The sequence below is a fragment of the Danio rerio genome, chromosome 5 (assembly GCF_049306965.1).
Source record: "Danio rerio strain Tuebingen ecotype United States chromosome 5, GRCz12tu, whole genome shotgun sequence".
Taxonomy (NCBI): domain Eukaryota; kingdom Metazoa; phylum Chordata; class Actinopteri; order Cypriniformes; family Danionidae; genus Danio; species Danio rerio.
Window position 1 is genome coordinate 28,604,019 of NC_133180.1, and position 20,276 is coordinate 28,624,294.

A 20,276-nucleotide genomic window follows, 5' to 3' on the forward strand; every position below is an offset into this window, starting at 1 on the left:
CCATGCCGTACAGGTGCTGTTCACTGTCAGAATGCAGTTGTTTTGCTTGTTGATGATTAACCTTGTACAGTTCCGTCTTTTTTCCTTGTCTTTGGCTAGGCAGAACCTCGGTTTTTAGCACTACAAAGTTTTCAATCTGGTAATCATGGAACATTATTTCTTGCACATGACCACACAGAACAAAATTGTAGGCATCCAAAGACGTGCAGGCTTTTAACTTCTCTCTTGTAAAATCACTTAGAGTTTCAATGAGATAGTTGTATATTTGGGGCTGGATGCTTGGTCATTTCTTCTTATCCAATATTCATGGGTGCTACCACAAATGGACCTATCAGATGAACGCAGCTCACTTTAACAATAATTTTGCTGAATAACTGTCACTGGGTGACAAGCAGTTATAATACGCTGCAAGCATTATGTAAATAATATATGTAATTATGTAATAGATATAACTTATATCTCTAATACAACAACAAACTCTGTACCGCATTGGATATCATTCTCTCACTGTTCATGCTAGCATTCCCGTTTTTTTTCTGCAACCTCGCCGCACGCGCATCCTGAATGTTTGCAAACTGTTAATTTGTCTATAGATTGGCTTCAAAATGGGGTGCAAAAAAAAAAAAATCAATGAGGGTAAAACAATAAACGAAATAAAGCATTTAGGAGTGCATTGGATAGTTCACCCAAAAATAAACATTTGCTTGCTATTTACTCACCCTCAAGTAGTTCCAAACATTTACAAAGTTTGTTTTTTCCTGTTAAACACACAAAAAATACATGTTAAATAATGTTAGATACCGTTAACTATTAACTTCCATAGTATGAAAAACAAAACTGTGGAAGTCAATGGTTACCCGTTTCTAACAACTTGTTTTGGCACATTAATAATTTAGACCCAAACAAGTTTGTGATGAGAAGGATAAGTAAATGAAGACAGAAATTTCAGTTTGGGGTAAACTATCCCTTTAAAACAATGGTCTCAAACGTAATTCCTGGAGGGCCGCAGCTCAGCATAGTTTAGCTGCACCCAGCTCTAACTCACACCTGCTTAATAGTCTCTAGTAGTCCTGAACACTTTGGTTATTTGGATCAGCTGTGTTTGATTAGAGTTGGAGCAAAACTGTGCAGAGCAGCAGCCCTTCAGGAATCCAGTTTGAGACCTATGACTTAAAAAGACACGATTCTACAATGTGTACTTACTTTGCATCCACTAGAGGGAGTTCAAATTCTTTGTTTGACCATCAGAAAAATAAAATAATCCTTATCAAATACACGCAAGTGTTGAACTCACAGAAAATAATTGAATAACATTTATTATCTTTAAAATAGAGATGTCAATTCCTTTCACCACTTTCAAAAGACAATACCTAGAACAGAGCAGTCAGGATATTTTACATTAGGAAGGTACAAAATCCTTTTGTTTACTGCCAGCAAAAGCATACAGCCAAATTAAAATCCTAACAATCATTATTACTTCTAAGATGAAGAAAAAGAACATGTCAATACAAACAAGCAAACAATTTCTTAAAGGTGGAAGCTGTTTTTTTCCCAGATGGTTGGCAGGCCTGTCATAGTATTGGTTTCAGTCAGTGTCTAGACATAATGCAGCCTGATTTATGAGGACCCCGAACAAATCCACCTCTAAATCTGGTGCTCATCAGGATAATAAAACAGATCCTCAAGCCAAAGCTGACAAACATGGAGTGATTGAATTCAAACATCATCTGGGTTCAGCTCATTAAATGAATGCAGCAGCAGCAGCACCAGTGATTAAAGAGAAGACTTAATCCAAACAAATGGTTTTACCTCTTCCCGTTTATACCAAATCAGCTTCCTGAATTTGAGGCGACGTAATTATTGCTGTAACTGGTAAAATTACAGATTAATATTCTGCTGCAGTGTTTCTCAACCATGTTTCTGGAGGACCACCAGCACTGCATGTTTTGGATGTCCCATTTGTCTGTCACATCCATTACAGGTCTTTCAGCTAACGAGCTGATGATCTGAATCAGGTGTGTTTGGTTAAGAAGACATGGAAAAAGTGCAGACCTGGTGGTCCTCCAGGAACATGGTGGGGAAACACTGCGCTAAAGGACACTTGCATGGATGCACCAGCGTAAACAGCATAGATTTTGAAATAAAAATATTCCGGACATTATGCAGCTTGCTATAAAACAGAAAGTCAAAGAGGAATACAAAGAACAAACGTACTCCTCACCACAGTGAACAAGTCATCATCTTAGCCAGCGCAGGCACAAAGTGGCCATTGTAGTGGCAGACACATGAACAGAGCATGGAAACACAAGGAATGCATGTTATGGATGGAAAAATGAAATATGATATGCAACAAACCAGATGACGTTATCAGAAATAAATCTTTAAAATGGCATGGCTATATTAGATGTGTGCATTATAGAAGAGTAAGCAAATCTCCTATAAACGCGTTTACGCCAGATGGCAAAAATAAACAAGAATGATTATAGTGTTAGATATAAACATTTAAATGATAAATTATGCATAGAGCTTCAGTTTAAGTATGCGCGATAATGACAGTAAAAGCACATATGCTTCACAAATGTTCACACATAGTTAAAAATAACTTTACATGCACACTACCGTTCGCTCTCACTAGTTTAAATTCTAGCTAATAGGGCTCCACCTTCAGCGCGCATTTGCTCGTATTGGAGCCTCACAAGGCATTATGGTTCATGTGTAGGAGCATCTCTGATTATTTCCTCTCGTCTTAGTACCAAATGATTCCACCCAAATTTAAATCACAGCACTACAAACTCAAAAGTGGATTCACTTGAAAAACAGATAACATCTTTAAGCTGTAGGTCTGAGAAAACCTGAAGACGCTTTAGTTTCTGTCCCCCTCCAATCAATTCAGCACAGTTGTGTCTCAGTCTGTTTGCATAGCCATTACGTTTTCCTTAAAGCAGCTTTTATTTTCCCAAGTATGTAATGTCAGATGATATTAAAGTGGTTGAACCAACATATAACTCCAACAGAAACCCCCAAATGATAGCTCTTCATGTCTGTCTATGTGGCCTGACATAACCCCTGCTCTTGAAATCTTCATTATGTATGGAAGCCCCTGAGGCTCATGTAAAAAAAAAAAAGACTTGATCTAATGCTACTGTAGAGGGCGAAACAGGAACGGCATGACTCTGATCATGACTGATCAAATACGAAAGTTGTCTAAAGTGCAAACTGAAGATCCTGTTGCTGATTCCCCCCAACCCCTGTGATTGTAGAAAAGTCTTGTTTAATTTTGACTTGCGCACATCATTTGATAACATGCAGCTTGAAGGACTATAAGAGGCTTTTAATGAACGTCCAGTGTGCATTTCTTGTCATCCACAGGCTGTAATGTTCCGCGCTCACTGTATGATGAAGCCTGGCTGCGGTACCATGCGTGGAGGAGGTCTCTGGGGCAGAGGTGGGGCGTATTGTTGCTGCATGTACATGCTGGGATAACCCTGGTTTAAGACGAGTGGTGTGTTTCCTACTCTTGGGGGAACTGGGGGATATGGAGAGGTAGGAGGGATCATAGAAGGAGAAGGGAATGGAGAGGTAGGAGGGTAGGAGATGGCGGTGGTGGGGGCTGGCTGTGGAGATTCTTTAACGGGGGGAAGAGGAGGAGCCCGGCGGGGCATTGGCATGGGGGAACCATTGACCTCTCTGTTGAGAGCTGCTGGCCTGGATGGAAGGTCCTGAGCACGAGAGGGTGGAGGTGCAGCCGGGGGCATGTGGTGTCCCTTTAGCACCATTTCTTGGAGCTTCTCAATCTTGACTCGCCGCAGGTGCGCCAGCTTCCTCTTGCTCTGATAGTCATCGATGAATGTGTCCAGAGGGGCTGCTCCATCGAGGAACGCATCAGCCAAGTTCTGGTTTAAAAAAATAAAGAGAGAGAGATAATAGTATGAGTATGGTCTAATGAGTGTACCAGATGTTAAAAATGAACAATCTCCAGTTAGAGCCCTATGATTTACTGCAATAGAAAATAGACAGAATAGCACAATCCAGTCATTATGACATATTTAGTTATATAACATTGGATGTCACAGAATTAGACATATTTAAGATCAAAAGCAGCACTGTGCACCTAATAAAGAGCAATGTGGTATGATTTTTCTGACTGGATAAAGATTACTGTGTGAATGTATGGTGTGGTTTTGTTTGTGTGATGTATTTTGTGTCTGCTGCCTCTCTGTGAACATGCAAACTTCAGGTGAGCATCTCAAAAAGTCACTTTCCCAGCACATTATCAATTTATTTTATTGCTGATCCAATTATTTGTTATGATGTACTAGCACCCCCTGTAAAATAGTTCTCATTGACACTTGAATATGAATTGCTGAATTCCACATGGCATCCAGCAAGCCATCAGGCATCTTCTCATTTTTTTCTCTTCTTATTATTACCAGGAAAGCAGTGAAGACATGCATTACTTCTCTTTTTGGTGTTGTTCCTTTGAAAATTAAAACCGAAAGCTGCACAATGTGGCAGCACATAAGGATTTTGTATTCCCAGTTGCATCAATAAAGTGACAGGTAGATCGCCAGCAGGGGTGCATGAATTAAATATCAATTTTTAGATAACATAAATCTTACAGTTTTCTCCAAAATATTTCATTATGAGACATCATTTATGTTGCATCAAGACATTTCCTTTAAACTATTAATAAATTGTTCAATTAAATAGTTTCTTGATTTCAGTAGACATGCTTTTTAATTACTGAAATGCACTCAAAACATTAAAATAGAAAAATTTAAAGTAATAAAGCTAGCTTAGCTTGGTGGTAATAAAGTTACCTCAGTTTCTTCCTCAATTTTGGCCCCTTCTGCTTGTAGGAGTGCAAGCAATGTGTCCAACGGTGTATTTCCTAATCTGTCATCTGTGGGGGAACAGAAAAGAAGCAGCTAAATTTAAGAATTTTCTACAAAATATTACAGTAAACTTCTTTTTAAAGAAGCAGATCATGATCCTATAGCATTGGCAGAATTAAGTTTTTTTAAACAAATTATATGTAAAATTGTCAATGCCAAATGCATTATTTTAAATGTAAACATAATACATTATATGAATGTCAATTGATAATGGAGCAATATGGGAAACTAACTTTAACACATTTTTAAAAAGTTATTTTAAACAAATAGTTTTAATAACTCATTTCTAATAATTGATTTTTTTTATATTTGCAATGATGACAGTAAATAATATTTGAATAGATCATTTTCAAGACACTTCTATACAGCTTAAAGTGACATTTAAATGCTTACTAGGTTAATTAGGTTAACTAGACAGGTAAGGGTAATTGACAAGTTAATGTATAACGATGGTTTGTTCTGTAGACTATCAAAATATATAGCTTAAAGGGGCTAATAATTTTGTTCATATGGTTAAGAATATTAAAACTGCTTTTATTCTAGCTGAAATAAAACAAACAAGACTTTCTCCAGAAGAAAAAATATTAAACATACTGTGAAAATTTCCTTTCTCTGTTAAAACATCATTTGGGCAATATTTAAATAAGAAAAAATAAATAAATCAAAGGGGGCAAATAACTCTGACTTCAACTGTATTATATTATATTATATTATATTATATTATATTATATTATATTATATTATATTATATTATATTTAAATGCAATGTCACCAAAGATTCATTCAAATAAAATTAAAGTAATTAAAAACTCAAACAAATGAATACATTAAGCAGATATGATTTTTTTTAAATTCACATTAATCCATGACTAAATTCTACAAATTTTTCTGTGATACTTTACTGAATATCTTATTGAGTGAGCTCATTTCATAAAAACCCTTCTGCAGTCATTAAATGCAGGACCGTCCAATAGAATGCGTTTTACAGTAATAAATATTGAACAGAAGAAACACTGAGTGGGATCTTCACTGTTTAAGCAGAAACCCTGAGTTAAAATAGAAAACTATTTATAGTTTGAAAATGTATGAAAAATATTAGAGAGGCGTGTCAAAAAAATGGCCAGATAAATCTGATGACGGTGTACATGCCTTAAGTAAATTTGCCAAAGCATCAACAGGGTGTGTTTCACCTTTTAGTTCAGCAGCCGTGGCTTCAGATTTCACTGTACAACTGGACGTGCCTGTCAGAACTTCTCAGAGGTCAACTGGCACTTGTCAAACTCATTTAATGCAGATTTATCTTGCATTCTGCTTAAATTATCTAACATTTTATATATTACACTCATTACTAAGAGTAACGTGTTTTACACTTCGGTTAGAAATAGCTTAACATAGTTAGACCCACAAAAAAGATGAACATAAATTAGAAACCCTTTTAGTTCAGGAGCCAGAGGCTTCAGATTTCACTGTACAACTGGGTGTGCCTGTTACAAATTCTCAGAGGTCAACATACGATTGCGTCAGAAACTAAATTAATGCATTATTTGCTTAAATTACACAAGCTTCTTTATATAACACCCATTTATTAGAGAGACATGGTCTAAACTTCAAAGTAAAGACTACTTGGAAAAAGAAAGGGAAAATAAATTGGAAACCATTTAGAACATGCAAGCACACACAAAACAGTTGTAATGAAAATTGAATTAAACAGATAAAGGCATAAATAAAGTAAAAACAAAATAAGTTTTGATTTAATAAGGAAATAGGAACCAAAGCTGTCAGACATATGAAACATGTTGAAAGCTTGTAATTCATTCCGTATGGTCACTTTCACTTATGCCATCGATCAGTCCAGCTCCTCTCACTGATTTGCATTTATTTAAATTTATTTTCCTGGCAGAGGGAACTAACAATAGTCTCATTATGTGTTCTTGCTGTGGCCATGATAAAAATATCATGCATACCCACTGCATTGTTTCTTATTTGTATGTCAGTAAAAATGGATATATTAAATGGCAAAACTACATTAAATTTATAATTTCGATAAAATTTTGCACATTAAATGTTGTTCCAATCCCCTGACACATTTTTTCATCTCAGACAACAATTTAACATATTTTAGATAAAATCCAAGAGCTCTCTCATCCTCCATGTACAGTAATGGTGGTAGGGATGCACAATATATCGGCCATTTGGTTCTCGGCTGATAAATGCTATGTTTAATGTTATCGTTATCAATCTGATGTCAAAATTAGGCCGATATCTTTAAATTCGACTCCGCTTTGCATGTATGTGCATTTTACCATGCCTGTAGTTAAAGTTTCAAACTCCCATTGGTTTATCATAAACCTTTTATCAATAATTTTTTCGGCAATTGACAGAAAGAATGAACCAAAAAGCGTTGTCTGACAGACAGGCAGCACCTACATGTGCTCAAAAATATCTAAAACGCCCAATGGGACGAATTTATGTCGCATTTTCTAAAGTAATACTATCTGTATTTAGCCTTTCACTTGAACGGTGGCTCTGAACTGTCGAAACACCTCACAAAATGCTTTTTCAGATATTCCATATTTGCACATATGTACATTACTGTAACACGTTTTATTAAAGAACGTTTGAGCTGGTTTCAGTTCTTAGTTTTTTCATTTTCATTTTTTTAAAATATATTTTACTTGTTTGTTGATTAAATCTCATTTTGTTAGTTAACTTGTTATTTTTAAGCAACAGTCAAGTTGCATGTTAATTTGCTATGTAAAGAAAAGGAAATCATTTATTTTTTACATGCTGATTTATGTGAAATCATGAATATATCTATATAATCACCTTGCAATTTTAAAAGTAGGCTTTTTTGAAAGTAGATTTTTGAGTGGGCTATTAAGTTCATACAATCATATCAAACTTTTAAAATAAAATCAGTTCTTTACAGTATAAAAATACAAAATTTAGAAATTATTTATCATATCAAATTTATTATAATATACATTTACCGGTTATCGGCCTCCAAATTTTATTAGTTGTCGGTTATTGATACTGGCCAAAATTTTTTTTTTTTAAATCCATATCGGTGCATCCCAAAAGACGTCCTGAAAAGGGACTAAAAACATTGTGAAAACATTCCAGTGATTCAACTGTAATCATATAAAGCTCCAAAAACACTTTGAGCCAAAACAAAACAAAAAACAAGTGTAGATGACCATTTGCCTATATTTTTCCCCACGCATCAAGTCATCAGGGTTCACATTTACTAAGGGCTGGCAGTACGACATATTATCATTAAAGACAGCAGCGCATCACACAAGCATTGTGTTGCCCATATTAATTGTGCACCCTGATCTGAAATGGAGGACATTAGTGAATAAAGTATTGCAGTTTTAATATTCATGGAGCTTCATATGACTTCAACTGAACCACTGATATCACATGGAGTGTTTTGTTAATGTTTTTGGTTCCTTTTCTCGACTTTGAATGCTTCAGCAGTCAGGACTGTTGCCGTCTATGAAGGATGTAGGAGCTTCTCAAATTTCATCTATAATATCTTAATTGAAGATGATCGAAGGTACCAGGGGACTGGATTGTTAATAATTTTTAAGTTACAAACCCATTAAGTTCCAGACAAAACATGCCTTACTGCTTTAGGGTGTTTGCTCTTGCCATGTTTGATTAGATTAAAGCACACTCTACTTTTACCCAAAAACTAAATGTGAATTCACAAGGTCCCACACTCTGGAGTACAGATCAGTCGTCAGAATGCTAGAACATACTTGTTTTTTCTCATCATAGGCTAGCCATTACATTTGTATGTGTGTGTGTGTGTGTGCATTGTTATTATTAGATTTTGTATCTTTAGGTTTGGTCTTACACCAACACCAAGCAAACTATGACAAAATGTATCACTGTCTTTATCAGTACAAAAATAACCAAAGCAAGAGAACCAAATTACAAATGTAAACACACCTTGAGACAAAAAAGGTGCGTTTGCCTAAATAAGGACACTTTTCAAAATATGTACTTTACCATATTTTATTTTTTTGGAGAACAAGTAAAAGCAGTCCCTGTGCAGAATGACTCTTCACTTTGCCAATCCTTTTCCACTTCCCAATCAGACTTACTATAGTGAAGTGCACAAGCTAACATATATTTAGCACAATACCAAAGTACAGTAGACCTGTGCAGAACATGCAAATCTTCAGGCAAGCTAAAAAAAAAAAAAAAAACACTTTTGCCTAATATTTGCCTAAACAAACAGATCAACAAAGCATACTACAAGAAATATAACGCAGTGCTTTCTGCAGACATCCTGCAGATCACGAGATGTTTTGGTTTGCAGCCAGCCTGGCCTACTTTGTGCTCTACGAAACTGTGTGAGAGAGCAGAGAAAGAGGGAAAATCCTGAATGTTTGTGTCTGCTGCCTCCTCCCTTTTCCAACCCCTGCTTCTGTCATTGCTCAGGGCACAAAGCCACACTCTTAGTCCAGAGATCAGCAACAGCGCAGCATCAGAATGGACCGAAACACCCCCAGCGAACTGCTCCGTTGTCATGGCACAGCTCTTGGAATGGGGGTGGCAGTGGGTTAATGTACACACAGGAAACTCACCACAGTATTTAGCTTGAAGACTAGGGCTTTTGTTTATCTGGGACAAGTAAACGGCTGACTGGCCATCCTGCTGACTGCTACCCAGTCCAGATGCACTGGCACTGCTGCTGCTGTTGTTGTTGTTTCTGCTGCTGCTCAGAGCCAGATAATCCTTATCTGGGACGGTTAACTACACCAGCCTGAGAAAGTGGGTAACCTACATTTCACCAAAGCCACTATCTTTCTCTTCATCCCCATACAGATGACGTGTCATTTCATCATGTTTGTTTCCTCTGAATGAAAACAACAAAAGTGAGCCAGACCACAAGAGAGACAAACATCTCACTCGTGGTGCTGGTAGAGAAGAGTGAAAAGGCAATGAACACACAAAGTTCAAATATAAACACAGTAATAATCCAATGAGGATCATCACAGTCTACTGTGTTTTGTTCTGACTGGCCTCTTTTCACAGGGATTTTTCACCCGGTTTACATGAGAACTAGAAAACAATGCCACTGTCATTTCCATGTATGGAAATAATTTTATTCAGCTATGCCTCGACAGGTTTGGGGAAAGTTACTTCTGAAAATAATCAATAACAATTGCTTTGCGGAGAGCTCATTCTCTCATTAACTGCGTGAATTCAGCAATTTATTTTTTAAAAGCTAATTAATTATGGCCCGTTTCCATTGAGTGGTACGATACGGTACAGTTTAGTAAGCTTTATGGCCGTTTCCACTGTCAAAAGGTACCAAAAAGCAGAGCTAGACGAGAAACTGAACAGTATTGGTTTACAGAGAAACCTCACTAGCATGAGCACAAGCCAGTAGAATGAAAACAAAGGAACTGCCATTTTAAAAAATATATCAGACACATTACAATTACATCTAGGGTTGTAACGGTATGAATTTTTTACGGTATGATAATCGTCTAAAACAATACCACGGTTTGACGGTTTCGCGGTATACGGTATGTTACAAATGTTACAAAATAATAGAACAGTGAAGCAAATTTGACTTTTTCCAAATAATATATTTTTAGTTACTATAAACAACACCACTTACAATGAACAAATAAAAAATAAGAAAATAATAAATAATGTGTCAAAGTCCAAATAAAGTCCAAATAAACAATAAAAAATAGATATAAATATTTACTATACTATAAATAGTTACATAACGAAACTAGATTCAATATGGAACATCCTTAGGTTTTATGTGCCAGCATGGATATGGTTGTCTGTGGATTTGGATATGGTTGTCTGCAATGCAGACAAACAGCTGCATCTTCATTTGCGTCTTTTGAAAACAGCAAGAGCAGCAGTTCGTCTTTGCTGTGTCACTGTTTTGTCATTTTTCTGTGCTGCTGTGCATGCAAAAGTACTTAGTATGAGAATTATTTCATGCAAAACTTTTTTTTTTGCGTTTTATTTAGCCGTGCATAAATGTATGCCTTTCTCTCATTCCGTGTTGTTCAAAAAGCTCATTGTTGGTCCACAAACAAAAGTGAAACCTATGCTTATTGGTTGTGATATAGCGAGTTTGAACCAATCTGGGCATGGAGGAGGGACAATGCATCAATGTATCATGTCTGGTTTGTCCAGAGTCACAGTGACGAGCGTTTCTTTGTCAAATCAGCGTTGTCAAATTTTGATGAAGTAACCGCACTGATTCCGTAGCCTGATTCCGAATGTTATGTGATACAGCACTGGAAAGCTAAAATTCTCTTCTTTATGCCAATCTTTGAATTGTATGAATCGGATTAGCGGATCAAAAGTTATTAAACATTTAAGAGCAATACTTATTTTTAGCCGCGGGCTGTCTCGGTCTTTAAGGGTTAAAACCGTTGATATGCAATTGTTCATGGAATGATAATCGTGCACGTTCAAATCGTGGTAAACCGTCATACCGGTATATTGTTACAACCCTAATTACATCAGAATAATATATACATATAATAGCGAGCCATAACTGACCCAAGCTTAAACAAACATTGTCTTTGTCGTGATGAACAGCCACAAAGCCAAGCCAAAATCTACCCTGTTCCCCGTAGTGGTTTACAAAGCAGTCTAAAGTGCGAGCGGTTTCACTTTCTCCAGAGAGCTCGGGTCATTAAACTAAAAAAGTAACTTGCATTACATTTTTACAAGTAATTCAAATATTATTACTTAATTTAAAGAAATGCATTACTTTACTCGTTACTTAGAAAAGTAAATAAATGCATTACCCACAACACTGTCTAGATATATCCAGATTTTCATTCTATGCCACCTTTAAGAGCCGTTAAATAGTAGAAATTATAAATTTATCAACTATACCAAACCATTATACTAAGCCATTACAGTGGTGAAGCAAATGCACACACCAGGAGGAGCCAGTTAAGAAAAGAAATAATAACTGTACACTTGACTTGCATAAGTATAAACTTTTTTTATATCCCAAACATTTTGCAATAAGTACATTTGTCTGGATAAAATAAAAACACTGTCAAGACTCTTCTCAGCAAATGCACACCCACAGATCCAAACACTAAAATCCAGCTCGGAGGGAGCGGCAGACAGAAAAACTTCCCACTTGTTTTTCACCTCTAGTATACAGCATAAGTCAAATCCCGAGCCAGCAGACAACGAGTGTACAGATGGTAAAATAAAACAAGTGTTAGCACACTGTTTGGAATCAGACTCCAGGCAACCACCGTGTCACAAAGGGAAATCACTGACAGTGTTTTATTCAGGAGACCAACGCACACGCACACTGCACTAAGAGTCCTGGAGGGACACTGAAAGCCTGTTCTTTTTAAAGTCACAGATTCTTCTTCGCTGTGACAGTCATCTGCTACAGTTTAGTTCTGCCTTTAGTTTCCACGAGGAAGAGACGTAAGGGAAGTAATGCACAGAAAATAATAGTCCAAGAAAAATGACATTTAAAACCTGAAAAACAGGCCCTTGAGAGAGTTATCCTATAGCAGGAAAAGATGACTAGCTTCATATGTTCACAAGCCACAACATCATCACCATATGTTAAAGCCTAGAAGGACCACACACACATTTACATTGTCTCCTCTGCAGCTTCTCTAAATAACATAAGGTAGAAATGGCCCTGAGAACATAAATAAAGCACCATATACAGTGATAAACAAAGAGGATGAGTAAGTAAACAGTGTAACGCAAAGCTTAAAAAGACAGAAAGGATGTTTAATTATCATAAAAGTTTTACCTAGAGTGGACTTGCGCAGCTGATAAGCCTCATACAGCTCTTGCAGGCCCCGGTAGCGTCTGGTGAGTTCGTTCTTTTGGTGGTCAAGTTTGGGTTGGAGTAAAAGGTTCTGTTCAGCCAGGAAACGGTTATTAGCTAGAGTCGTCTCCTTGTTTTGCTGTAGCCCTTTAATCTGAAGAAGGGAAGGATAGTAACTCAATAAAATGTCACATTTTCAAGCATAAAAACAATGATGGTGTAATACAGCTTTAAAAAAAAGCATTATACATTCAAACCATTGTACCAAACAAATGTGTCATATTTACAACAAAAAGCATTTAACAACATTAAAACAGTAAACAAAAAATAATGCAGATCCCAAACACTAATTAATTGTCATTTTTATTATAGAAATGCAGCTCTTCACAAGAAGTTTGACCAAAGTAGAAGTGGTCGTGTCCAACTGGGCCTGGTTTCTCTCAAGGTTTGGGACTCATGGAGCTGCACATCAGTGGATTTGCTCTTCAATGTTTGCACTTTCAGCAATGAAATTTAAACCACACTGAACTGAACTTCAACTCTGATGACTGAACTGACACTGTTTCAATTTACTATAACTTCTATGTTAAGCTGCTTTGACAAAATTCACTTTGTAAAAGTGCTATAGAAATAAAGATGAATTGAATTAAATATACCTGTTGCATCAAAACACAAAGGAAAATTATTTTTTCATTTGAATATCTATAATTTAAACACGCTTTTTAAACTTCAATTTTATTTGATACAGGGACTAAAATAGAATGTCTGGTATTAGAGCCGTATGTTAATGTGAATTGCCTTTCAAAATTTTGATGCGAGTACTTTTTGCTTTGTTTCTACACTGATCAAAATGATTGTAGTGACTTTTACATTACATACATTTCTCAAACCAGTGCTATTTTTTATTAAAACATTTTTTCAAAGAATCCTGAGAAAAATGTACAAACGTAGATTAAAATGAAACACAAAACTTAGATGACAAATATCAAATGATAGTATTAACAAAAGCTGTCAAAAAAAGACAGTCAAGGCAGAAAGCTATTGGGTCATGTTAACTTAATGGAATAAAATGTTGCATTGTCATTGTAGTTTTGTTCTGACAAGTGTTAACATTTTTACTTGAGTTAATAAATATCTCAGTGTCATTTTGCAGCTTCAGGTGAGAGAATGAATCTGGTAGAGTAAATACCATGATATGTGGGTAGTTAAAACTGAAGGTTAAATCTATAACCCATTCATTACATTACATAAAAGAGAAGTACGCTGAAAAAATGAATCAGTGGATTTACTACATTTTTTTAAAGATAAGTGGTTGCAAACAATTTATATGGGCCAAACTTAAACAGTTAAATTTAGTAATGTTAAATTTGTTTAAATTCAGCCCATATAAATTGTTTGCAAATAACCTTTTACCATAAACAACTGTAGTAAATCCAATTAATCATGTTTTTCAGTGCATATGTTTTGCTGGGCCCAAATATTAACTTTTCAATGTCGAAATAACTTGGTTTTGTAAATGTTATGAATTTGGTCTTTTCCTTTGTTTTATTACAAACGCTGCACCTGAACATTTAGAAATGTAAATTCAAAACTACAGCCATTTATTGATATAAAGGCTCCCACTCTATCCCAGTATATGGTTTCCCAGTATATTCAAATAAGGAAGCAGAGATTTTCTCCCACTCGAACCTAAATGCATCACTGAAGTCTGCCACTGATGGTGGGCAATGGGATCTGGTTTACAGTCCAGTTCATTTCAGAGGTGTTCCGTTCAATTTAGGGAGTGACATGGCATTCCTTTAGGGTGGTTAAGGCAGAGTCAGTAAACTTGTTAAGCATAAAACAAGGCAAGATTCCAAAGAAAGTAGTGTTCAGAAGACGCAGAAGGTGGAGTTAACCATTCAACATAAAACCACAAACCACAAAATGTTCCAGATCAGTGGACCAAAGACAGTGCACCACAGGGCTTAAAATATCTGAAGCAGTTAAAGGGTCCTCGAGTATTTGTGTGAATTAATACATTCATTTTTATCAGAAAAACTGCTTGAAAGGTTTAAATTTGCATGAAATTAAAATTCACTTTGTTTATTTTGTTAGCTCACATTAGTCTTAAAGTGAACAATTATTCTGTGCAAGTTAATTCACTGGATCTTAAATCAAAAGCTGGCCATCTGATTCTGCTTTGGAGTAACTGTCCTTCCCTGTTTAGGTAAATTCGACAGACTGGGCGAAATATGCTTAGCCACGCCCCTCCCTCCATTAGTTTCCAGATGAAAGATGACAGGAGAAGCATAAAAAATAAAACTCTTCCTCCTACTCAGTACACGGTTTAAGTTATATATAGAAATACATCATAGTGAAACAAATGTCTGCAGCAACTTCCAGTTCACAGAGACTTTAAGTATCTGAAATCTATGCAACGCAATAATTAAGTTAGAAAATGCAATCATTGAGTAATATGTAATTTCCATGTAAAATAAGAAAGAAGTTAAGATTGTGATAGTTAAATACAATGTTGATTGCATAAAATATAATATTTACCACTAAGAATGGGTTAAAGTGCCAATATTATATGAATTTCTGAAAAATACCTTTAAGGCAGTGATGTGAATGATAGCACTGAGTGAATGAAAACAGTCTGAAAAGATTTACATCTGAAAGTGCACACTGTGTATTATGTAAAGCTATTGTTGAGGTATATGTTGTTTCATGTTGATGTCTATGTGAAACATTAACAAATAAACATTAACAGTGTACCTTTGAGTGACTCATTTGGGAGTCATTGAGCAAATAAGGTAAAAATTAAGGCACATTATTTGACAATGAAAGTATTTTTTGACTTTGCATGCATGAACCTATAGCAAACATTGCTGGGTTGACTGTTCTTGGGAACTCCCAAAACCAAAATATGGACTTTTCTTAGTCCATAATAGGGGCAGAGGTTTAAAATGAGTCAATCACAAAACTAATTTGAATCAGCTGACCTTTGATATCGGGGTGGCTAGCCTTAAGCTTGAACCAAATGATCAATGTATTTACTACTCCAACAGAGGCAGGACATTACGATCCAAAATAAAGAGTTCTTTATAAATAGAGGTTCAAGTTATCCACAACAGTCACACACAAACACACAACAAAAAAAGTCTTCAGAATTCACCTTCCACTGTCATTCACCTCACACAATACAATGCCACATGACACACGGACCTATGACCGCCAAGAAGAACATATAACAGTATTTAAAAATATATATATATATATATATATATATATATATATATATATATATATATAAATAACAGTATTTAAATGAAATCAAGACTCCTCCCTTTTCAACAGGTGAACTTCGGAGTTTCAGTTCAGAGATCAAGTTTCAGACGGCATAACAGGAAGAAGTGACAGATTTCACATTTCTCAAACAACTGCATGTGTCATCTGGCAGGTCAGGACAGATTTTTTCTTCTGAGCTTTTAAACACTCTGCCAGGATGCTGACATTAGGATAAAAACTAAATAAATACCCAAAACATGTGCACTAAAATATATATGTACATCAGAATTTGAATCAAACGAGCTGAAATCATCCGATTGCTGACAAATAATTTTGAAACCAGTTAGTACACCTACTCTAGAACGTAAAAAGTAAAAAAAAAACAGCTCATCACCCGCTAGGTTTCTACAAAGACGATAGAATACACAAGATGTGTCACTTGTATAGTTTTAAATGGGGAAAAGTGTAACGGTCATATGGCAAATTAAGCCCCGCTTTTTAGTAAAGGAGCTAATCATCAATCAATGTAGGCTGACAGATCTCTGGGGGAGGAGCTCGGATCAGACGTGAGTTTCTGCAGATTTTAGTTTAACAATCAGAAATGAAACTAAAGAGACAGTTGTTTATTTTTATTGGTGCTTCCTAATATAAAATTTAATCGTAGGCTTGGGAAACATTTTCTCATTTAAACAGAATGCTCGAGCATACTGCCTGAGAGGTGTTTTAAAGATGGCTGCAATGAGTAAAATAACTTGCCCTAAAGGGACTTTGGGGTCTATCACCATGTGTTAATACGCATTTTGAAGTGTAGCTTGAGAAAGAAGTGATAAAAATTTCGTGAATAACATAATTTGTGTTGAATGTTTTTAAATTTGTTTGAGGTTATTTCAGACTTTGCGGGTATAATGCAAAAAACAGGAGATGGAAACACATTTTCCGAGTAATCTCTGATAGTCAACATTACATTTGCGCGACTGCTTTTTGCTTGCCTTGTTTACTATTGGTTACTAGTAGGGCTGGGTGATAACATCGGTATGGATATGTATTGACGAACACTATTGTCAATATTGATTAAAAAAAAGATACGGTATGAAGTGCTATAGTTTTATTAGAATGTGGCTGCTAAGCGCATGCCTTGGATGCAGTGCCAATAAGCCAGGGTGTACGTTTATAATTTCCAAGGGAGGTGTGCGACTTGCACGACACACGTATGGGAGCGACAAGCACATGTTTGATTGTTAAGCATTTACACTTTACCATTGCACACACTTTGTAATATTTTATTCATCAAGTTTAAGAGCGTCTTTAACATTTATGTTTCCTTTATTATGAAGAGATCAGATATTTTGTTTAAATATATTTGTTTTTGACTATTGAAACTATTTGCCTTGGTAATGTTGTTAAATTTTAAAAAATCCTAAATGGATTGTTATAAAATATTCAATAATTATCGATATCGAGTGATATGTAAGCTGATATCCTGATAGTTTTTTGCGATATTGCCCAGCTCTAGTAACTAGATTACCAAGGATGCATCTCAATCAGTTCCCTAGCTCATATATGTGTGTGAGTTTATTTGTGTGTGTGAACCAGTGCGATCGTAAGAGACGAAGGGAAGAAGCCAGGCTACTTCACATAATTTTATAGAGTTTTTTTGAAAAGTACATTATAATTAAAAAATAGGATTGTTTCATATACCACTAACATTTCAACCATTAACAATTTATAAATGTTTGCTAGACTGTTCTGTTCCTGTCTAAATGTGTTCATTTATAGTAAAAAAAAAAAGCTACATCTAATAAAACAAAAAAACTTTGTCTTCATTTGATGATTTGGTTTACGTGATTCATGTTTTGCAGTTCAGAATTATATTAAGGAAACAGTAAGCATCAATGCGCCATGATTTTCACCATGCATTGTTGGACTTTTTAGGCAGTAAAAGTTTTAGTGCACTTAAAGAATTTTGCGACTGATCAGTGTCCTGATTACTGAACAAGACCGAGTACAATACTACAGTACAATACTACAGTCAGCTGCTTTAACAATTTGATGGAAACATGCCTAATAATTTGCACATGGGACATTGGGGAGACATTGAAAAGATTCACTTCACATAAGGACGGAAAGTGATTACACAATGCTCGTCCTCTTCAAACATGACTAACGACAGGTCTGTTCATCATCACATGACACTCGTACAACCTTTTGACTTGTTTAGTAGTCTGCAAACATTTTATTACTGTGGCAGATATATTTACTGTGTCCACATTTACAAATGTGACTATATTTAGCTTCCGGAACAGGAATATCAGCAATAACCCATTTCAATCAGTAACATAATTCAGCATCAAAATTTATTTATAAGGTTTAAAAAGGATTTTTAAATAGCAACAACAACATGCATAGCTATGAATATCCTTTATAAATAACATAGTTGGCCTGGTTAAAAAAGCAAGTTACAATGTTGCCAGATCAAACAAGCTCTCAGGACACATACCGAGTCAAGGTTGACATCTTTCCGTGAATCTGGAGGTCAAATCAACTCAAAGCTGTGAAACATGCCCAGAATAGTATCTAATTGACCATATGCAAACAGAACTGAGCAAACTCTGAACTTGCAGAGTGAGCAAAAGAAGAACTGATAATGTGTGCACTGGCACTGCTTAGTCTGTTGTCTCCTGAGATGTGGAATGTGGATACATTTATGCTCAACTTTGATCACAAATTAATCAACTATGTATTTGGTCCATTTTGCATAAATGTGCACTAGAATTCGTAATACTCTGCTCTTTACACATATATTCACTTTGTACCATTTTGTTTGCCTTCATTAAATCTCTACTTTTTTTTTGCATATTTGCACTGGTACTATTAACATTTCAAAGTATTTATGTTAAATATATACATAGTCAAACTACTTATATGTTTTGCAAATGTATGGCTAGATTATAAACATGTAGGCTATAATTTTTGTTTATAAACAAATACATTTAAACTATTTTAAAAGCTGACTTGAAAGAACATGTGAAGTTGTGTGTTGTTTTTAAAAAGGGAACAAGTCCAACAAACATCTCGGCTATAGGGAACAGATCATTTTTAATTGAGCTGTACCGACAAGAATAAAACTGAACTTTAATAAAATGACATCACAGTTAAAACATTATGATGACATTAAAGTACTATAATTAAAGTATTATAGTATTGTTACTGTTAATGTACAAGTATGACGGTGAGATTAAGTGACATTATTTATTAAAGTATTCAGGTCACTGAAAGTTAAAACTGTAATAACGCAACCAACAATCATTTCAGTTCTATCAATAAATATGACACATATTCTCGAGACATTCAGTTTTCGACTGCACTTTTTCCATAACAACATTCATAACGTCAAGATGAGAGATTGTAATAGAATAGTGTTGATATAATGATACATGAAGGCAAACGGACTACAAAAGAAGATCAAAAAGTAAATGACTTCTATAACTGATGGATGACACACAAATAAATAACGTTAGGATACTCTATAAGGGAAATGTATATCCCTAACTCAAGGATATTATTCACACGGTTGACGGGTTTCTGCTTCCGTGACAAGGTCACTTTGTCTTAGTTACAATGTGTTGTTTTTAAGGAATGACATCACAAACACTTGAGTCATAGTCAGCGACGTTAAAAACAAACGAAACTGAAGTCACGCGCCGAAATGTTCCAGTTTAAAGAGTTCCAAATGAAATGCCGTCGTAACTGCGAGACAAGCCTCATGTATGTATTAAAGTAAACACGGCCTACGATGCAGAACCTCGTATAAACGGTGCCGTTTCAAACACAAGTCAACTCGCCGCGGTAACTTCGCGACGCTCTTCACGACAAAAAGAAACTTACCTCCTCTGACTCGTCGATGAATTTGTTGAGTTTATCGTCATCCTCGAGCAGTTCGTTTAACTGTGTTAAAGTATAAGAACCCAACTTGTTCTCGAAGCCAGCCATGTCTGGCACAGCAATCCCTTCACACTTGCAACTGTCTGCGGATCGCGCTCGGTCGCACTGGCACTGGGCAAAGCTGTTATTTCCAGCCGGAAGACGACGAGATGGGTGACGTCAGCCAGCACATCACTGCAAGCTCTGTCTTCAGTTTTGCACTGTCACAAACTTTACCTTACATATAATTATATTTTTTTTCCTTGTACCTATTTTATTTGGAACAATTAAAAAATTAGATATAAAAATAATTATATATATATTTAAATATCTGGTTAAATAAAAATATTCTTTCAGTTAGTCAGCTCTGCGATGTCCTT

General features: G+C 35.6%; 1 protein-coding gene across 2 annotated transcripts; it reads right to left on the reverse strand.

Annotated features, from left to right (window-relative positions):
• Nucleotides 1-1,300: 1,300 nt before the first annotated feature.
• On the reverse strand, nt 1,301-20,030 carry vps37ba (VPS37B subunit of ESCRT-I a). 2 transcript variants are annotated; one of them, XR_012405977.1, is made up of 5 exons: nt 19,861-20,030; nt 12,688-12,859; nt 4,821-4,903; nt 2,072-3,893; nt 1,301-1,920 (listed from the first exon to the last, which is right to left on the reverse strand). XR_012405977.1 is itself a non-coding variant. In NM_001099996.1 (4 exons), the coding sequence occupies exons 1-4, from the start codon at nt 19,963-19,965 to the stop codon at nt 3,387-3,389; spliced, it is 867 nt and encodes a 288-aa protein (NP_001093466.1). In that variant the 3' UTR covers nt 3,046-3,386. The 2 variants fall into 2 exon arrangements, 1 of the variants encoding a protein (NP_001093466.1); NM_001099996.1 differs by lacking the exon at nt 1,301-1,920 and having other exon boundaries at nt 3,046-3,893; nt 19,861-19,965.
• Nucleotides 20,031-20,276: the final 246 nt, after the last annotated feature.